The 19,936-nt window shown below is 47.5% G+C and overlaps 1 protein-coding gene across 1 annotated transcript in view; it reads right to left on the bottom strand.

Moving 5' to 3' along the window:
• The window catches only part of LOC139054877 (uncharacterized), a 178,081-nt gene that overhangs the window by 118,399 nt on the left and 39,746 nt on the right, over positions 1-19,936 (bottom strand). Inside the window, exons 6-9 of the mRNA XM_070532559.1 lie at positions 14,048-14,221; positions 13,914-13,979; positions 11,290-11,414; positions 1,216-1,462 (exon numbers count right to left, since the gene is read on the bottom strand). Coding sequence (XP_070388660.1) covers positions 1,216-1,462; positions 11,290-11,414; positions 13,914-13,979; positions 14,048-14,221 — 612 coding nt within the window. The remainder of the gene's footprint in view (positions 1-1,215; positions 1,463-11,289; positions 11,415-13,913; positions 13,980-14,047; positions 14,222-19,936) is intronic.

The raw sequence follows: 19,936 nt of genomic DNA, 5'->3' as shown, positions 1-19,936 counted from the left end.
ATGGCAAAACGTGAAAGGAGAAAACTGTACGCGCTCTGAATTGTCAAGTGATTGGAAGATATCGCACGCCAAGCACCCCACATCTGCTGAATTTTTACGAATGCGTGAGTTGTTTTGCTTGCTTGAGCGTAAAAGATCAATTTATTGCCACTGAAGGGTAAGATATCAGTGATTTGGCATAAGTGCTCATCAAAAAATCGGAAAACCATAACCCCGCTTTAGTTTTGGCGCACACAGCCACCAATTCTTTAAGTCGAAGGCGTAATTTGCTATGTCAGCGTTTCTGAGCAAGAACCCTTGGCAAATATAAGGTTAACACATGACCTGGTTTCCCATATTTGCAAAGGTTTTACAGAAATATACAGAATAATTACGCGCAGTAAGGCTTGTTAGATGTCGCGTGCTTGGTGTGGACTTTTTGTACGTGTGAATGAACAAGCTGAGTGAAGCGGCATGAATAACGAACGATAACTATTCGCAAATAATGGGCCGTTCTGTGCATTTGAGTGGAATGAAATTAGCGTTGTAGAACTGCTCAGTTATGAAGCAGAGATAGTGCGTTTACTGAGAACACAACGCTTCATTCCTGAAGGGGGATATGCAGAAACTCATAAAGAGAAGCTAACAGCACGGTGTATCAGTCTTTCGTACAATGGCCTGTGTTATGCCTTTAGCTTCGTTCAAGTCACTCGGCTATGTCCGGGTCGCCAGGCACCAAGCTATTCATGGTGTTTGCATACGAAGCAAATAGCTGACAGCGGACGCGGATAGATGCGCCTATCTTTCCTGTCTTGCCTTGGCGTTGTGTTCAAGCACCACGCCTCTGCAGCGACTGCACCGCCAACGCATGCGAGAGCTGCCTCCGGTTCGGAGGCAGCTCTCTACAGCCTTTTACGCGAGAGGATAGCAGGTACACGCTTGGAGAGACTTCGGATACGCATTTTAACGTCTTATTTCACTTTTTGTTTCTTTACAAATGACTGAACCTGTTGCGACCATGCTATTATTACTGCAGTGAAAGAATCGTGAATATCTCAACTGATCGCATGAACTTTCGTCGGCTGCTTTGTGTATCTCGCACCAGCTTTACGTTTACGTGAGCCTAATATTTGTTTTCCTCACAAGGCGAATCAGGTTATTAGCCAGCGTCAGCTCTTTACGAAGACATTCAGCGATACTGAAAAGATCGAACTAAAAAAAAAAGCGTGGGCTCACGTTCTGCCTGACGGCGTTCAGGCTGGTGGAGTTGGCCAACACGTGCGCCAGCAGGGACGGGATGCCGTACGGGCAGGTGAACTCGGTGCGACGCATGCAGATCTGCGGCCTGCGCGACATGTCCTTGGGCGAGTGCACCTTGGCGCCGATCAGGGTCTGGTCCTCGGCCAGTTCTTCCGGGTAGAGTGGCATCAGGTAGATCAGCAGGAAGAAGCCCAGGTAGTTGAGCGCCGCTCGCCTGTGGTTGCTGCGGAGCATAGGTACGAGGTCAGAGGCGAATTTCGGAACGCTCTTTCTGTCGAACCAAGAGCCCGACTTGAGTACCTGGGCATGGGTCACTGGCTCTGTGATTTGATTCATATTCGATAGTAGAATCCACTGATTGGAATTGTTGTACGTTCCTCCTTTCGAACGCATTTGGCAGAACGATGTCATATATGTCCGGAAATTGTTCGAAAATTTATATTTTCTCTCAAACACTTTTATTAGAAGCGAAGATATTTATTCTTCCCGGCATCTATGAGTAACCAATGCCAGAGCAATCGGCGGGCAACCGTCCTCTGATTTTTTTAGGAATGGGGCAGTTTCCGGTTGCTCCGAAAGAAAAAATTCTTCATTGTTCGGCACATTTCGGCATCTTTAGTGCGTACAAGTCACTTTGATGTGGGGAGTTCTTGCGGTTTCTTGGCATTTCGTAACATTCAGACAAAGTGGGTGCTGCCAAATAAATTATGACCAGTGGGCGACGGCTAACAGGGCAAAAGTGCACAGTGAGGAGGAATTACTTTAATTTGTTTGGCTTAATCACGCATAATCAGCTTGCACACGTCATTGTCATATGCGGAGTTTTGCGATACTTGTGGCGTCACCTGACAGGCAGTCGAAGTGGGGGTGACCCGAAGAGTTTTTCATCAGCCGTGCAGGACTAGTTGCAGAAATTAAATGGAAACATATTGGAGTAGGTTTATGGCATAACACCACGGTACACGCCAGGCGTGTACCGTGGTATAACCCGGAAGGGGGGGGGAGCCGGGGGGGGCCCAGCCCTCCCCCGAAATTAGGCGGCATAACCCCCCCCCCCACCTCCTATCCGCCCACGCCACCACTCCTCATACACATTCCTAAAGCACGGACAAATCAATCTACTCGGCGGTCAACATTTTTCTGCCTTTTACAGCGAAAGCAATGTTTGACTAACTTTCGTATTTTTTTTCGACGTCCGTTAACAGAAAAAATCATCGCGTGGGCCGATCCTGGTGATAGCGCAAAAAGGGTCCAAGATCAATGGCACATACCCCTGTGGACTCGGGAACCTATAAAGCGCCCTTCAGAATCTTCGGGATGGGCCCACGTATGGGGAGTGCTTAAAGGGACCCTGAAACGATTTTGGCGATTTTCTACAAACGTACTGAGTCGTTAGAGTAGGTCCTTCTGATCATTAATTGACACATCTAAGTGCTCTGCATAAAGCGTGTAATTTATTATAAGGTTTTAAAAATGCACGTCTCTGTCGATCGCAGCGCACTGCTCGGCGGAATTTTAAGCCGCCCCTACCCATATGATGCAAATAACCCATATGACGTCACATGGGCGAGCTATCTGATTGGCTGAGCAGGGCGCGCGGTCGATAATTTTTCCAACTTTATGGTGAACAAATGATGCTCGTAATAGTTGGAATGTTAGTTACTTTGTTTTTGTAAAAAGAAAATAACTTAAAGAGAATACACAAGAATAGTTTTTTAGTACACTTGAGCACTTCCGGCACACAGCAAGTGTCGTCTGCTTGTGTTACAATGTGCGCAGTCTTTGACGAGAGCTCCGCCGTCAGTGTCGATCAGTCTTTTCGTGAGCACGATGAATCACCCTTGTTGCGTTGTGGGATGCAGACGTAGCGACTGGAAAGATGTGAAGTTGCGAAATCGTGTCTCTCTGCAAGGCAGCATACGAGCGAACTGGCTGCTGCGCATCGGACTGCGGCTATCCGATAGGCGCCAGGATTTGCGCGTTTGTGGCCGTCACTTTACAGCGGAAGATTACTAACGCAATAGTGTTTCGCAAGTCCGGTATTAGGGCAAACACAAGCGCAAGGGGACAGGGTCTGGCCGCTTGACTGCGCCGGGATGAGCCATGAGATGAGCAGAAAGGTAAATGTGAATGGTCTGCACGGTGCAGCCACCTGGTGGCACAGAGCTCAACCATACACAGTAGCAGCAACGAAGTGCATTCTTCTTTGCTGCTGGTGTGTATTTTTCGCAGGAGTGTAATCATCAACACGTCGTTCTTATAAATGTTTAAAATGTTTTACACTTGGTTAGAGCAATATTAGCGCTTCGTTTGACTGGTTAAGCGCTGCGCCAACAAGTGTGGACAGTGCAGACCGATCAGGCTGCTCACGTACGTCTACTCTGAAGTTCATTCATCAGCTTGAGTTTATGCCTCCAGTCATTTGCCGAAATGACCAGCTTGCCTGTGGTTACCGGAATACCGGCCGCCTTCGGCGCTACGACAGAATGCTCGCAACGCACGCTGCTTCGATGGCTCTCGGTCGACGGCCAAGCGGCCAGCGGAGAGGTCTCGCGCGGGAGGAGGCGTGCTCCAACAACCGGAAGTGGACGATGTGACGTCGCATCGTGACGCAGGACCAGTGAAGGCGGAGCTTAGCGCCGCTCGCTCGGCGAGCGAGTTGAGGAGGAAAGGCATGGCTAGGGAGGAGGGTAACTTCTAATCTCTTGTAACTCCATTAATACGTAACGCTTCACTTAAATTGTGGTGCGAATGTTCTACTTAAGCTGTACCCCATGCGCCTACAAAATTTGTCCGAACCGTTTCAGGGACCCTTTAACGCCTGCTTCACCTCCACCGTGTGTCGTCCCGGCATTGCACTACCTTTGGTATGGACCCACCTATGGGGAGCGCTCAACGCCAGCTTCACCTCCACCGCGGATCGGCCCGGCATTGCACTACCTTCAGGATGGACCCTGTTAGGAACGGCCTGCAGAGGTGCCGACATGCAAAATTTTCCAAGCCAGCTGCAGCAGCGGGGTTGGGGTTTTTTAGGAACCGACCGCGCGGTCTCCAGCCGAACGGTGCCACTAGGTCTACTGTGGAGACTTGCTTTGAAAGGACGACAAGGCGTCATTCCACAGCCTCTAGCCTCTTGGCGTCACGATGTCTGCTGCGGCGACTGACTGTGTGAGGAGGACAATGCGCCGAGTCAGCAACTCTTCGTCGCCGGAATGCCGGGACGAGGTCGGCGAACCAGGCTTTGTTAGTGAACTCGCCATCACCGACCTGGTCTGTCGGGAGTGGGGGAGTTCCTGTGGGAATGTGTTTGGCGGCACCGTCCCACGCGCCTTTCAAGACACAAGACAATGGAGAACCACGGCGGCCACTCTGTGGGGGACCGCTCTGGGATTAAGGGCCGGATTCTGAAATGCTCCTAACCTTAGACAGTTTCCCTACCTTCCGCAAGGAGTCCTCCGTGCTACCTAAACGTTAGACGGCCTCGGAAGGCCACCGCGAATTCTGAAAGCTTCCTTTCGCCTTCCCTGCAGACGGAGCGCCTGACCAAAGGAAGTGAGTGTAACGTTAGAGGCTTCTGGTTTCAAGATTCCTTACAAAAAATTCAAAATATTTGTGATGAATTGCCAAGGTAAATTGCCGGGACTGTTAAAATTGCATTACTAATCTATACCGGGGCATAAATTCCATTTGTTTGGTTAATAACGTAAAAACAGTTAAAAAATGATGCATATTGCAGGAAAAAAAAAAACTCAGTCTAGCAATTATGGCAGCATCTGAGTTCGGTTGGTCAAGCGTCGCTTTCTTTTTTTTTGCGTGCGCTTTGTTTCGTGTGTGTGTGTACATACCGAGAATACCCCTTTCCGGTTTCGGAAGACTTCTGCGCCGTAATTGGGACTTTTAATCGGTATATGAGTAGAATCGATGCACCCAGTAACGTCAGGGAATCCTTCGATTGAATAGAACCTGGTCATGACTACCCTCGGTGCACTGGCGTTTGGCAGCCGAACGTACTTGGGATAGAGACGTAGGCATATAAGCTGTGTCACCTGCCAAATACATCGGCACACAGAGGGTTGGGATACAAACACAAGGTCACCTACAACAGTTTACATGACAACCGTTCTCCTGAGCCAAATACATCGGCACACAGAGGGTTGGGATACAAACACAAGGTCACCTACAACAGTTTACATGACAACCGTTCCGTAAAAACGTAGTGCGATGAGGACCTTCAAGAGAGCAGGCAGCGGCTCTCCTCTCTTGTCAGTGTTACAATGCAGTTGCAACTCTGCCAGTATGGCTGTAACAGCTCGCTTGGAAAAACGTTACCGGGCTAGAAAGTCCACTTCGTCGTCGTATTCCAGTGGATTCTGCCTGTCACAATCAGACGCCGGGCTGGAGTCAAAGGTGGAGGCTTGTACACAGTCCCGTTAAGAACTCCATTTGCTCGTCGAAGAAACCGTGCATAGCTTTCGAAGCTATCGCCTTCGGATAAATATCGCAAGGCCGTCATTCTCGCCGCTCGTTTTTCACAAAATAAAAGTAAAAAGATATGGCACAAGACGAGGTCCGCGGAACCAAAGTGGATGTCAATACACAGCGGCTGTCTACCGCGGCCTTGGCTGCGCACGGCACCTATTCTAGCCGAGCGTACCACGTACGAAGTTGTGCGGAGAAACATGCGTTCAGTTAGAGGAGCATGGTTAGGAAGCATGAAGGTAGCATTCCGGCTCCCTAAGCGCGTGGAAGCACCAAGGAGGCCCTAACTTAGTGCCCCTTAGTAAGGTACATTCCAGAATTGACCCCAGGTCGCCTTACAGCGTGTGAGACATCCTTAGTAAGGAAACGAGTGTTTCAGAATCCGGGCCTAAGAGACGCCTCCTTAGGGCAAGACCCAGTTCTGCGAAGACCGTCTCGCCTCGGTAGGGACAGTGAAACCTGTGCAGAAGCGTGTGTGTGTGTAAGCCCTCCCCCTCAAAGGCGGTTCAGCTACGATGACTCTGGTCGAACGTTTTCCCTAACCTAGGGATATAGGGAGGACAGAGTGTATTTAAGGAGCTGTTGCGCGGCTCCTCCGTGTGCTTTTTCTCGCAGTCGTGCTAGACTGATGAACTGCAACGTCCTTATGTAGATACTCTAAATAAACCCATATTCTTCGTTCTCGATGAAAACAAGTCTCTCACTTCGACAACTACCTCAGCGTAGATGAGGTGGACGACGGCACGGGCCAGCTACCATCTAATTCATCCCCGACTCCAAACTTTACAACCCACGTATGGGGAGTGCTTAAAGCCGGTTTCACCTCCACCGAAGGTGGGCCCGGTATTAGAATATCTTCGGGATCGGCTTACGTATGGGGAGTTCTTAATGCCTGCTTCACCTACACAGCGGTTCGACCAGGCATTGCACTACCTTCGGGATAGACCCACGTATGGGGAGCGCTTAACGCCTGCTTCGCCTCCGCTGAGGGTGGGCCCGGTATTGCAATATCTTCGGGATCGGCTTACGTATGGGGAATGCTTAATGCCTGCTTCACCTTCATCGCGGTTCGACCCGGCATTGCACTACCTTTGGGATGGACCCACGTATGGGGAACGCTTAACGCCTGCTTCACCTCCGCCGTGGGTGGGCCCAGTATTACAATATTTCGGGATCGGCCTAGGTATGGGGAGTTCTTAAGGCCTGCTTCCACCTCCACCGGGGGTCGGCCCGGTGTTGCAATACCTTCGGGATGGACCCACGTATGGGGACCGCTTAACGCCTGCTTCACCTCCACGGCGGGGTGGCCCGGTATTGCAATATCTTCGGGATCGGCTTACGTATGGGGAGTTCTTAATGCCTGCTTCATCGTCACCGTGGTTAGACCCGGCATTGCACTACCTACGGGATGGACCCACGTATGGGGAGCGCTTAACGCCTGCTTCACCTCCGCCGAGGGTGGGCCCGGCATTGCAATATCTTCGGGATCGGCTTACGTATGGGGAATGCTTAATGCCTGCTTCACCTCCATCGCGGTTCGACCCGGCATTGCACTACCTTCGGGATGGACCCACGTATGGGGAACGCTTAACGCCTGCTTCACCTCCGCCGTGGGTGGGCCCAGTATTACAATATTTCGGGATCGGACTAGGTATGGGGAGTTCTTAAGGCCTGCTTCCACCTCCACCGGGGGTCGGCCCGGTGTTGCAATACGTTCGGGATGGACCCACGTATGGGGACCGCTTAACGCCTGCTTCACCTCCACGGCGGGGTGGCCCGGTATTGCAATATCTTCGGGATCGGCTTACGTATGGGGAGTTCTTAATGCCTGCTTCATCGTCACCGTGGTTAGACCCGGCATTGCACTACCTACGGGATGGACCCACGTATGGGGAGCGCTTAACGCCTGCTTCACCTCCGCCGAGGGTGGGCCCAGCATTGCAATATCTTCGGGATCGGCTTACGTATGGGGAATGCTTAATGCCTGCTTCACCTCCATCGCGGTTCGACCCGGCATTGCACTACCTTCGGGATGGACCCACGTATGGGGAACGCTTAACGCCTGCTTCACCTCCGCCGTGGGTGGGCCCAGTATTACAATATTTCGGGATCGGACTAGGTATGGGGAGTTCTTAAGGTCTGCTTCCACCTCCACCGGAGGTCGGCCCGGTGTTGCAATACCTTCGGGATGGACCCACGTATACAGGGCGCTTCACGCCTGCTTCACCGCAGCCGAGGGCCGGCCCGTTGTTGCACTATCTTCAGGCCGGCCCGCGGCAGAGGTGAAACACCTTGGTTTTCGTTTGAGAGCGTTGACTGTCGTCAGCTTTCGCTCCCATTCCATCTTCACTGAGTGGAACGGCTGTCAAGTTTTTCCCGCCTTTTGGATGACGGTAGTTATCGGCACCTCCCGGGGTGTGGAGGCCAGTTTACTCATCGATTCCGTGCCGGCACGATTAACTCAAGATGAATTCAGTTGTCACCACCTATTGCAGCAGGCAGGGCGTAGTTTATTAATTATAATATTTTATTTTATTTATAATGCCTAACACAATTTTTATGTCACCATCTATTCAACAATCACGCGCATTGCTGTTGCTACGTCAGGTCAACCTTCTTTTTTGACACTGATCCAGGGCCAGGAAAGCGACTCGATTCGTAGTCAGCTGGTCTGTAGGCTAGTGGAAGGAGTTGGGGCCGGAGAAAATGCCAGTTGCATTTAACCTTTCCTTTTGCTTCATTATTTCCTCTAGTGACGGCTCGCCGCGACGCTGGCAGATCCTCGGAACCATATATCCGCGATATGGTTTAGATAAGGTGGAAAATAAAATACAGTAAAACAGTGTCCATCGTCAGACCCTGGAATAACCATTCAACCCATAAGCAATATGACTGTCACCGCTTACATCGTCTGGTTTTTCCTTAATTCTACAGCTTTTTTCGTGCAAAATTGGCAACTGGAAACAAGAGTCGCGAGAAATCGAGAAATTGAGTGATCTACTAAGGGAGGAAAAGCGAAAATTGTTTTTGATAATATTTATGGCTCAACATCTCTTTATTTAAAGAGGAAGTAGGAAAAACGCCGCCGGAAGGGCAGAATAATTCCGCGTGTTTTGAATGGCTCTTCTACAGTTATCAATCGAGCCACCTGACGTAGCCGCTTCTCTGCTGTGCTACTGGGGGTGTTTTTCCAACCTTCCGCGTGGGCGCAGTACGTCTAGAACCGCAGCGTCCTGCGCTCTACGCGGTTGTACGGGACTGGTCACCACGCATCATTACGCAACTTCCCAAATAACAACATGAGTAGGTTATGGCACGTGGTAGAGCAGTAAAGGAGGGATCCAAAAGAACTGCGATTGTTCCGCAAATATACATTTCTCTAGAATTATTTCAGAGCTAATTCAAAAAACGATACTGCAAATCTTTATTTTGCACTTTAGCTGGTTAACTTGTTCTTGGCAAGGTTCTTCCTGCGCATTTTTCATGCGCGAGTCCATTTGACGTGGTTCTTTGTTTGCCAAGTAAAGAAAAGGTGTATCTCACAGGCGTACCTGTGACATGCACGTTATTTCAATTCTCTTTTGCGGGTTTACGCGTCTTTATGGAGAGTGGTGGGCATTATTCAGATTTGTACTAGTAAAAGTACCCTCCCCCTCATTTACATAGAAAAGTTACCTTGTGTTGCCCCCCCCCCCCCCGAAAAAAATCCTGCGTACGTGCCTGGTACACGCTATAGGTAAACCAATTCCAACAGTTCACATTTTGGAGGCATAATAGTAGATTGTTGAATTTACGCAAATCTCAATTCTCGACGCTTGTGGACCAATAAAATATCTACCGTTGCAGTACTGTCATAGATTCGGAGATGAAGCTTCGTGTAAAGAGAACGTGCCTTAGAACGTGTAATAAATTAAAATGTTGGCAGATTTGCCTACGCTATCACTGAATCTTAAGCCTTGAGCCATTTACTTAAAATGATCAGTAATACGACATCGATTTTAGTCATTGTGCTTCCATCACAGTTGCTACAATTTTTATTATGATGGTTGCGATGCTATCGGACCCGTAAGCGTATCAATTTTTGTCATCGTTTCTGTACGAGATTCATCTTCAGCCAGTGTTCACTTTGCCTGTGTTTGGCGCTGTTAAGGCTGCACTAGCCAACATGCTGTTTGTCACGCACAGGAGGCAAATGCGAGAAGTACGTCGGAACGAAGTCGGAGGGAGTTCGCACGCGATGCTGAGCACTACTAATTTCCCGTAACGAGCTGCCCTCGTCAGAGAAGCAGTGCCACAAGAAAGAGTTACCATACTGGGGGCGAGGACGAGAAGACGCGAAAGGCTCATGGAGGTTTTCCGGAAGAAAGCCGCCACGAACTGGCGCTTGCCCTATAATGAGAAGTGGCGGAAAAGACCAGTTGGGAGTATAAGGTCTGCTCTCCCATTCTCACGGATAGACCTTCTCTCTGCCTTTGCGCCCGCTGGAACTGGGTGCGTCGCCAGTGCGAACTGGGTGCGATATTCCGTCCATGACAGTGCTGTTTGTGTTTCTTCATTGGCTGTCGTCATGGTGGGTTGTGACCTGTGAGTGGTTGACTACTGCCAGGAGGGAGGGTTGGAACAGAGGTGTTATAATGACGGGGCGGAGAAAAAACAAGCTGCTCGGGGCCATGGCAACGAAGCTCATCCAGACAGTGGCTGCTAGAAACTTGAATCTTTCGGTTTTTTTCAACTCAAGGATGTAAATATGTTTGGTTCAAGTGCCAGCAAACCTGTTGGTATTCAATTTCCCAACTTCCAAGCTTCTGATTTCTTCAACCCTAAGCCTCTGCCACCCTACCATATAGAGCTTGGTTCTAGACAACATAACGCCTGAACAGCACCTATTTATGTCAGTTATTAATGTACTATTTCCTTCAAACTTTTATAATTTTATGTGCAGGAGTTTGAGGCTGTCGATTCCAAGTCTTATTTCCATGTGTCTTCCCTTCGCCCATGACACATCAGAGTTCTTCACAAGAGCGTGGTTTTACTTCAAGGCCGTCCTTGGCTTCTAATTGTGCCAAATAGTATTTGCTGACGTCCTTGAACGTGTCAAGCTTTTTTGAGATTATATGTTTTGTCAGCACTACCCGTATCTCCGTTTCCTTATCTGTACAGCACCTGCCCAGGTAGAACATTGCCTAGGGCGTAGCGCTGTGAGCTCAAGGTAGCAGGTTCGACTTCGGCTACCTTGGCCGCACTTTGATGCGAACGGAAAGCGCAAACAATCGTGTACTCAGACTTGGGTGTAGATTAAAATACCCCTGGCGGCGCAGTTAATCAGAGCCTGCCACCGTGGCACGCCTCATAATCAGACCGCGGTAATGGCATGTTTACCTGTCATAATGTTTTTTTTTGTTACAATCAATTAAATTTGGCAAAAGGAGCGTTACCTTATGCACCTTGCTCATAGAGCACCTCAGCTTTCCAGGACTCAGCCGTTTCTCTTAGCAAAATGTCGTATCATTAGCGCTCGCACAGATCACATTAGGAAGAAGAAGAACGTATCGTTACACGCATTTATCTCACCTGCTATTTCCAATGTAGGAAACGAAGGACTCGAAAAATGGTCGGTTTTTGAGAATGACCTGGCTGTCGTTGGTGAAAGTGTGAATACCATCGTACATGGTATTCAGGAAAGTCACCCAGTTCCACTGCAATAGGAAAATATTTTCTTTAAAAATAGGTTGGCCTCGCTTCAATGGGCAAGACTCGCAAGCCGCGCTAACTCGAGACAACTAGTATACTCCTACGAGAGCACTACGCTACTAATTACGATGCCATGCAGCCAGCCAGCCATATTAAATAAATAATAAAGTAATGGAATGAAGAAATAAAAAAAATTAAGTAATTATATCCAGTTACGTTCTGCACGAAGTAATAAATGATGTTTCAATATCGTGCTCAGAAACATCCTTGTGGTTATGTCCACGTGAAGGACAGAAAAATACTGGGCGCTTATAAATGCGCGAAATACGTTGACGCCGACAGCATACAACAACGATAGCGAGTATTGTATTGGGGGCACAGCTACATTCACAAAAGTTGATGGGCCGAAATAACAAAGTCCTCTTTGTCACTGGCCGGTTGCCTTCGCTAATAATATGCAGGGTTGGCTGGAAAATTCTCTTATGAACAATTCTAGCGTATTAGATTTGTGTGATAATGAGTCGCGAAAGAAACAGGCCAGAGACCTAAAACGCAAGGCTGCTTCAAAGTTCTCCGATTGCATTTCTGATGCTAGTTCTCCATGACTGGTAAAACACTTTCGGGCACGCCCTCCTCGCCTATCTGTCACGCAGCGTCAAAAACACTGCGAAAATGCCTAATTTGTCATGACGTTACACACTGATTATTATAGATACGGCTGAAACAAACAAAAAGGTATTTGCACTTCGACGGCCTCAGCTATTGGTAAAAATGTTGCGGGCAGTACGCACTTGGCATGTCTGTCACGCGAAGACATAAAATCGCGGAAACTCGCCACACTTGGTACAAACAGGTTCAAACGGAGGATCAGTTTCAACGGCATTTAAGACTGTTCGTTGCCCACCGCCGCGATTTTTGACGAGCCATCGCAAGCTAAGCAAGGGGAAGCTGACCAATTGCTGTCGCCGGCACTACCCTACGAACGCGGTTCTCTATTTTCACTAGAATAGCTCAGCTCCAACAATATCGTCTCTCCTGCACGCTCCTCGCCTCTTGTCAGCCAATCAGATAAGACCTGTCAAGGTAGCTAGGCAATGCTATTCGTCTGAAAAACTAACAAAAGTCATCTTCTATGAACTAAGGGAGCTTTGGATTCGGCTGTCTTGACAATGCTGCGTTCCCCCCCCCCCCCCCCCACGATGCTTGAGTCGATGAGGCGTGAATTTTACGGCAAACGATAGGAATAAAAACGGAACGGGATAGTTATACGTTATGCAGCCCGAGGGGAAAACCATGCTGGGCGCCACTAGCATGGTACATAAATAATGGCTGCCAACTGGCCTTTATACAGCAAAGCCTTACGCTTGTAGCTACGTAGAAGTGATGTGAAAAACTGATGTAAGCCGATATATGGTAGTTGTTAAAACGAAGCATTAGAGAAAACAACGTTGAAAGTGTGCTCGATGTCGAAGTATGCCACACCTATAGCTATTACATATCATCCGATGCTTCGGAAGCATATTAAATATGTCTTGTACATACCGTATTTACTTGTGTAAGGGCCGCCCTCGTGTAAGGCCCACAAACCCACATTGGAGCGCAAAAATTTGGAAAAAATTTCGCTAAGCGTCAGGAGCATACACAAATGCTTATTGATTTCCGCAGGCCACTAGAAGACGGCACTAATTTGTGCCCTAAAATCGATCGGCGACCTTCAACGTGTTCGCAGTTGGCCGCGACTGGCTGCATTATTTGTGCAACAGACTGAGCGCAGTTCGAGGCTTCTATCAGTGGCCGTAAGCTTGCCCCGTGTATGAATAAACAAAAGTGTGGGCCTTACGCGAGTAGATACGGCAATCCAACCGTCAGTAAACGAAACCATTAGAATCTACTTTTATATCAAAAGGTTCGACAATTTATTATGTACTTTATTCAGCTTACTTCCCCGTAAGTACCTGTACTAATATATTTATTTATTTATTTTATTTATTTACAGTACCCTCAGGGCCCAAAAGGGCGTTACAGAGGGGGGTGGGTACAATAATAATAAAAAATACATGCTCAAACAATTATTAGTATTAAGGTGATAAATTCAAAAGATAATCAGTTATTGCAGTCTTGAAAGATGATGCCTCCTCGATGCAGGCGATGGAGGGGGGAAGGCGGTTCCACTCGGCACTGGTTTTCGGCAGAAATGAGTCTACTAAATATACTTGACCATGTACAGTTGCTCGTGTGAAGTATTCGAAAAGTGCTAAAAACTATTATGATATTTCAAATAGTGACCATCCGATTCGAGGCCCGAATGGCATGAAACACTTGGAAAAATTAAGTTAAGATCTTTAATGTTTGCACATTCCCACTAATCTGCTTTTCCTGGGTGCCACAATAGATATTTTAGATAGGCTGCTGTAGTTATCAAAATAAGGAGTCTGTGTAAAATGATCGACGTTTCAGCCATGCGCAGCTAATACTAAGTACATATGTACAATAGCACTACTTACACCTTCTGTTACTGGCATGTCCTTTAATGACACGACCTTTTCGTCGAACGCTTGGCTTAGGGACAACTGCGAGAGAAAAGAAAACATTATCTCCTTCATAAAAAATGTCCATGTCCTTCGTCAACCGTGCGTACCTCTCTTACGTGGCCGATGAAGCTGAACGATTCTTCAAGAATGGCGTCAGTCACATTGGCGAGGAGTGGGAAATACTTTTCGAAGTTTGTTTTCAATTCCAAAAACAGCAGCCGTACGGTGTCTGCCTTCGCACTCTTTGTCTTTATCTTAAACTTTACGACTTCACTGAATAGCTGGAGAGAAGCATATACGGACAATTTCAAGACTCGGAAAAAAAGAACATAATACATCGCAATGCAATTCTATGCACAATTGTTGGTAGAAAATTTGAGTGGAAAGAATGGGTGATTGTAGAGCTCTCGTCTTGAAACAGTTGCTAAATTTAACTCAGTCAGAAGGAACACAGCATAAAAATGACGTGAACGAGAACTGAAGAAGCAACGGTAAGGACGCTTAATGTAAGCAACACCAGGTCGCCTAAATGTCACTTATGTGAATCTGCAATCACGTCTTTCACGAGTAGCCAATCATATTGCCAATGAACTTGGATTTAGATGAACAGGTCGTGGTCCCAAACCACATATTATGCCGTCCGTTGCGCTACTTTTTTTGTCATTCAAGTTCTTGACGAAACAGTCCGGGTCAAATAATTCAAAGTGATTTGCAAAAATAGCAAAGCCGGCAGTAGTGGCGCTGACAGTTGGAGTCTGCTACTGGCATGTCCTTTAACGGCATGACGTTTTTGTCTAAGGTTTGTCGTCATTTTCATCATTTTTTCAGGACGAGTGGTTTCAAAGCAAGAAAAAGTGGTGCAAGTTCACGTATATTTGATTTTTTTTATTCTTTAGATGGACTGCGAAGGTGTTCCATCACCAAGTGACAACGACAATTACCACTCCAGTGACAACGAGACTCTGCTGACGAAAGTTACAATCTACATCGGAATCGTGAGCAACATTTCAAGCATTATAGCAATAAAAAACAGAACCTCGACAAAAATGGGGTTGTTTAAAATAAACGTTTCAGCTTCCACACGGAAGCCTTGTTCACTGAGCCTTCAGATTAAATCCGCGTCAATAATTGCTTCAGGCATCTTGCGTATGTTGGCGGGAGATTACCATCGTTTCGATTAAGCGTGTGTTCACAGGAAGGACACAAACACAGGACGGTATCTTCATTTCACTTCTGTAAACAGAGTGGGCCACAAGCGGTCCGTGGCTTTCTCATTGACAGAGAGAGCGCAAAGGATTTATAGCAAGCCAAAAGACTCGGTTTCCCATTTGACCTGCATTCAACGCGAGCTCGGCGCCTGCAGCTGCCTTAAGAGCGTCAACGCTTCTTCATAAAAGAAAGAGCCTCGTGCCCTCGGGAACCCCGTGGTGCCTGCGGCCGACGGCGCGCCGCCATGCCGTACGTTCCCGGCATCAGCGAAGCGTTGGCACGTGTCCTGCGTAAGTATGCCGTGAAAGTCGCCCATGTCCCCAGCTGCAATTCACGTAACGAGCTTGTCAAGGACAAAGTAAGAAAAGAAAGGTTCACTGGCGCTGTAATAACATACCGTGCGCGGATTGCCTTTATGTCTACATTGGTGAAAATAGAAATTTTGAGCGGTGCCTGAAGGAACCCATGAACGATGTTATAAAATAAAAAAGTCACTTCCAGTGCACTCGCTGAACACGCAGAATCCAAGCAACACGATTTGAACTGGAACCTAGCTTCAGTCATCGCCATACAAAAACATTTGACAACGCGGCAGTTTGACCGCGCACACGCTTAATCGAAACGATGGCAATCTCCCGCCAACGTACGCAAGATGCCCGAAGCGATCAGTGACGCGGATTGAAGCTGAAGGTTTTATGCCTCTCAGCTCAGTAAACAAGGCTTCCGTGTGGAAGCCGGAGCATTTAATAATTTTAGACAACCCCATTTTGGTTGGCGTTCTGTTTGTTATTCCTATTATGCCGTTACTTCCCGACCAGACGACATTTCGTCAATCTCTTCATTTCAGCATTTCATGTCTTTGATATTCTGACTGTACTGGTGACGACGGCTGCATGCACTCCAGATACCCTGCTATACAGTTTTGCAACTTTACCTGCCTAAAACATTTTTCGCGGTTGTAGTTGCTAACGCTGCAGCTGCCATTTCTACATTGTTCTGCGTACGTTCTCCTTCAATATGTCGCCAGGCCTTTATCTTAGTTGTAAACTTTCCCGCCTGAATTAGAGTAACAAGGTGTGACGTGCTTCGAGTGTTAACACAGCTACCACACGACAAACTTCTAGAGTTACAGAGCCTTCATTTAAAGGGGATCATCCGGCTCAGAAGTCATAGAAGTGTCCGATTTGCTGCGGCGTATTTAAAGCGAAATGTGTGCACTATATATAAGAAAAAAAAGGAGTGTCCCTTGCTCCATTAAAGGAGAAACGGCGATTTCCCCTACGTTCGTCTTGAAATGGAGCAAGTTTCCTCCCTCATGCATGGAAGCAACGGTTCCTCCCTCTCCAAATCCAGCATGACCGACTCCAGTCAAGAGAAGCGATGGATGCGACTAGGCCTACGAACTGTGCTAGTTTGCAGCTGCAAAATAACGTACGCGTCATAAGCATAGTGCACGTTACTTATATTTGTAAAAAAAAACCACTCTCACTAAGCTTTCTTTGGTGCATACAAGGAACCAGGTGCAATTACGACACTATTTTGTAGCGATGCCATCCGCTCGACTGCCCTCACTTATCACCCACCATTGACGGCCGGCTGATCATGCTAATAACGCGGACGGAGCGTCGCTCTAACCACTGTCCAAGGGTGAAAAGGGATGGCATCGCTTGAAGTCCGCGGCGTTGAACTTACGTAAACATAGGAATATCCATACGTCAATCCGTCGCGCGCGCGCGCACGCACACTAATATATGTATGTATGGATAAATGAATGGATTTTATGAGCGTCCTCTTTGGAACAGGGCGGTGGGTGGCGCCACCAAGCTTTTCCTATTACACTGCCTAATGTCATACCTAGGCTAAGAAAAAAAAACTGTGAACTCCCACCACCAAATTTTCCTACCCCCTATTGCGAAGTTTGATTTTGTACGCCTCCGTTTTTTTTTTGTCGGATCCCTACTTTTCTTCCACCAACCTTCCAACCGCCTCTTACTAATCTCTATTGCGGACATATTTGCTTTTCCCCTTCTCTCGCTGAACTCAAGTGCTTCAAGGAGGCCAGTGGTGCCCAAATCGACCGCGGGGCAGATGTCTTCACATTCTAGTAAAACATGCTCCATCGCTTCCCTAGTTTTACCGCAGCAAGCACATGATTGTTCTTCCTTCTTATATCTCGCTTTCTAGGTGTGTGGTTAAAGGCACCCTGATCTCGCTTCGAAAAGTAGAGAGCTTTTCTTTGAGTTATCATAAATTGTTTCTTTCGCGATTTCGTTTTTTTCCTCTTAAGTAGTTACTCATGGCAGGTTTCTTTTCCATTGCCGCCACCCATGAGATAATTTCGGCCTCTCTGACGTTTCTCTTGACGTTTTTCACCCTACAGGCCGCATACCTGCTGGTAAGCTTCCTAGTTCTTTTCCTCCTCTGCGAATCAATGATACTTCCTGTACAAATATTTCAATACTCTCCCAGCACGTTTACCTCCATATTCCTCAGTCGTTCTTCATACTCAATATTACTGCGAGCTTCCCTCACTTCTAAACTAGTCCAGCCCAGACTACAGCTTCATTTGTAGTCTTCCCGTGAGCGCCCAATGCTAGGTGACCCAACGACCTTCGGTTCCCATCGAGTCCTGATTGTATCACTGATTTAAAGCAAAGAACCGCATTTCCAAAAGTAAGTTCTGGAACCATTGCACTTTTCCGCATACCTCGGAGGACCTCGTACCTGTTGTTACCCCATAGCGCTCTGTGCTTCATTATGGCTGCATTTCTCTTCCCCTTTACTATTGTTTTTTCCTGTGTTTTCATATAACCATTGTCTTCGTTTATCCCTATACAAAGGCATTTATATTCTCTTACCCGAGGCATTTCCTAGCCCTGTATTGCCACTGTCTCTTCATTGTTTTCATTGAATACCATAACACCTGATCTTTTAACACTAAATTTCAAACCTAAATTCTTGCCTTCCTGCCCACATATATTAGTCAAACGTTGTATAAGAGATTACACGCGATATTACTTCCTTCTAGCGCCCTCTCCATCTTCACTATGTACATCATAAACAGCAGTGGGGATAAAGGGCACGGCTGCCTCAGTCCCTTGTTGATATCAACTTTCTCCTCGCTCCTCATCCCTTCCTATTCAACGCAGACGGTGTTTTCTACCGTTAACAACGTTTCGTACCGTCTATCGTTAATGTGGATAGATGTTATGAGCGTCCCCTTTGGAACAGGGCGGTGGGTTGTTCCACCAAACTCTTCCTACTATACTGCTTAATATCTGTAAACAACGTGGTTACGCAACCTGGAGAGGCTTCAAATTACTAAGCCATATATATGTTACTGCGCGGCCCGTAGATGGCGCAAAAAGCTACAAAAAAAGAAGCGGACATTCCATTTTGCCTTTTCTGTTCGGCAAAGTGACGATAGAGCAACACACAACACAGGCCATCCAGCGGCCGTGCACAGACGTACTATGCACGACAGAGTAACACAACCCATACACTGCTCAAGTTACGACAGATCAACACAACACAGTATACTGCGCGGAACAGAGCAAAAACAACACATGACAAAGGGCGCATATAGAAATACTGGGTGAAACAGGCTAATATCTATAAAACAGAGAATACAAAACATTTCGCACCGTACACAATACAACGCGGAATAAATTCTACAAAAAAAGCAAAAGAAAGTCCGCACGTTAGCTACCGACCCGGTTTTCCTTCTGGCAAAAACGACTAGCTGTTGTTGACGAGTACAAGACGCATGAACACAAGCAGCTTCTGATGCAGGAACTAATGATTAAGCAAAGACTAGTTCTACGAGAGCATACATCGGGGTCTAGTGAAAGTGCGTAACACAGCTGAAAAATTGCAATACCTTGATTTGGGCGAGTTGTTTCATCTTGGAAGTTTTCATGAAAACGCGCTAAAGAAGACGAAGGAACACATACGACTGGACTGGCGCTACTTCCAACTGGCGTTTATTACAAACAGTCCTTTATTTATGCTCTGCACATTAGGTACATCATGCACTCATCATCATAGGCAGGTTGCGAACGTAGTTCCCGCGCCTACTAGGGCGCCCCTCGCGGCGGCGAGTGCCCACCCGGTAGGACACGGCCGGCCCGCTTGCGTTCGGAAAGCCTGTCTGTGCACTGTTTCTCACGTAGCTGTTGCCTTTTCTGACCAATGCCGAAGTGCAACACGAATTGCTGCGTAGTGGGCTGCAACAGCACGTACAGCAACGCACCAGGAACGAAGTTTTGCAGATTTCCGAGCCGACCGCATGAAGTAGAACGGGGTCAACACTGGTCGCACTTGTCCGACGGCAGAAGCAAGCTGTTTTATATTCCGGTGTTATGCCAAGTGCGTTAACGCTGAATTCGTTGATTTTACAGCAATGATGGCAGCAACGTGACACCTGCACTGCGTGCCAGGATATGCCGCAAACAAAGTACATTGTTTCCACACTGCACCGCGGAAAAGCTGTGGCACTCTTTCCCAATACTCTTCCATTCAAACAACGTCAGAGCTTGCTGAGAGCTACGATGAAGCGTTGCAGCTGGCTCAGCTGGCATACACCCTTCTGCACCCAGCATATCAACTAAGGAGCAGTTGAGATCACTAAAATATTTGACGACGTGGTTTATTGGAACCTCCTTTGCACGTACTGAAAAATCGCAACATAAAAAGTCTCGAACTTTAATTAACTTGGGCAAAAATATTTTCCCAGCGTAGTCTAACGCAACTTGTAAGCTCCTCACTTTTTTGGGGGTTTGGGGAGA

Source organism: Dermacentor albipictus, chromosome 1, assembly GCF_038994185.2.
Source record: "Dermacentor albipictus isolate Rhodes 1998 colony chromosome 1, USDA_Dalb.pri_finalv2, whole genome shotgun sequence".
In the NCBI taxonomy this organism is placed as follows: Eukaryota; Metazoa; Arthropoda; class Arachnida; order Ixodida; family Ixodidae; genus Dermacentor; species Dermacentor albipictus.
Note: the sequence above shows the minus strand (reverse complement) of the source record. Positions and strands in the feature narration are given on the sequence as shown.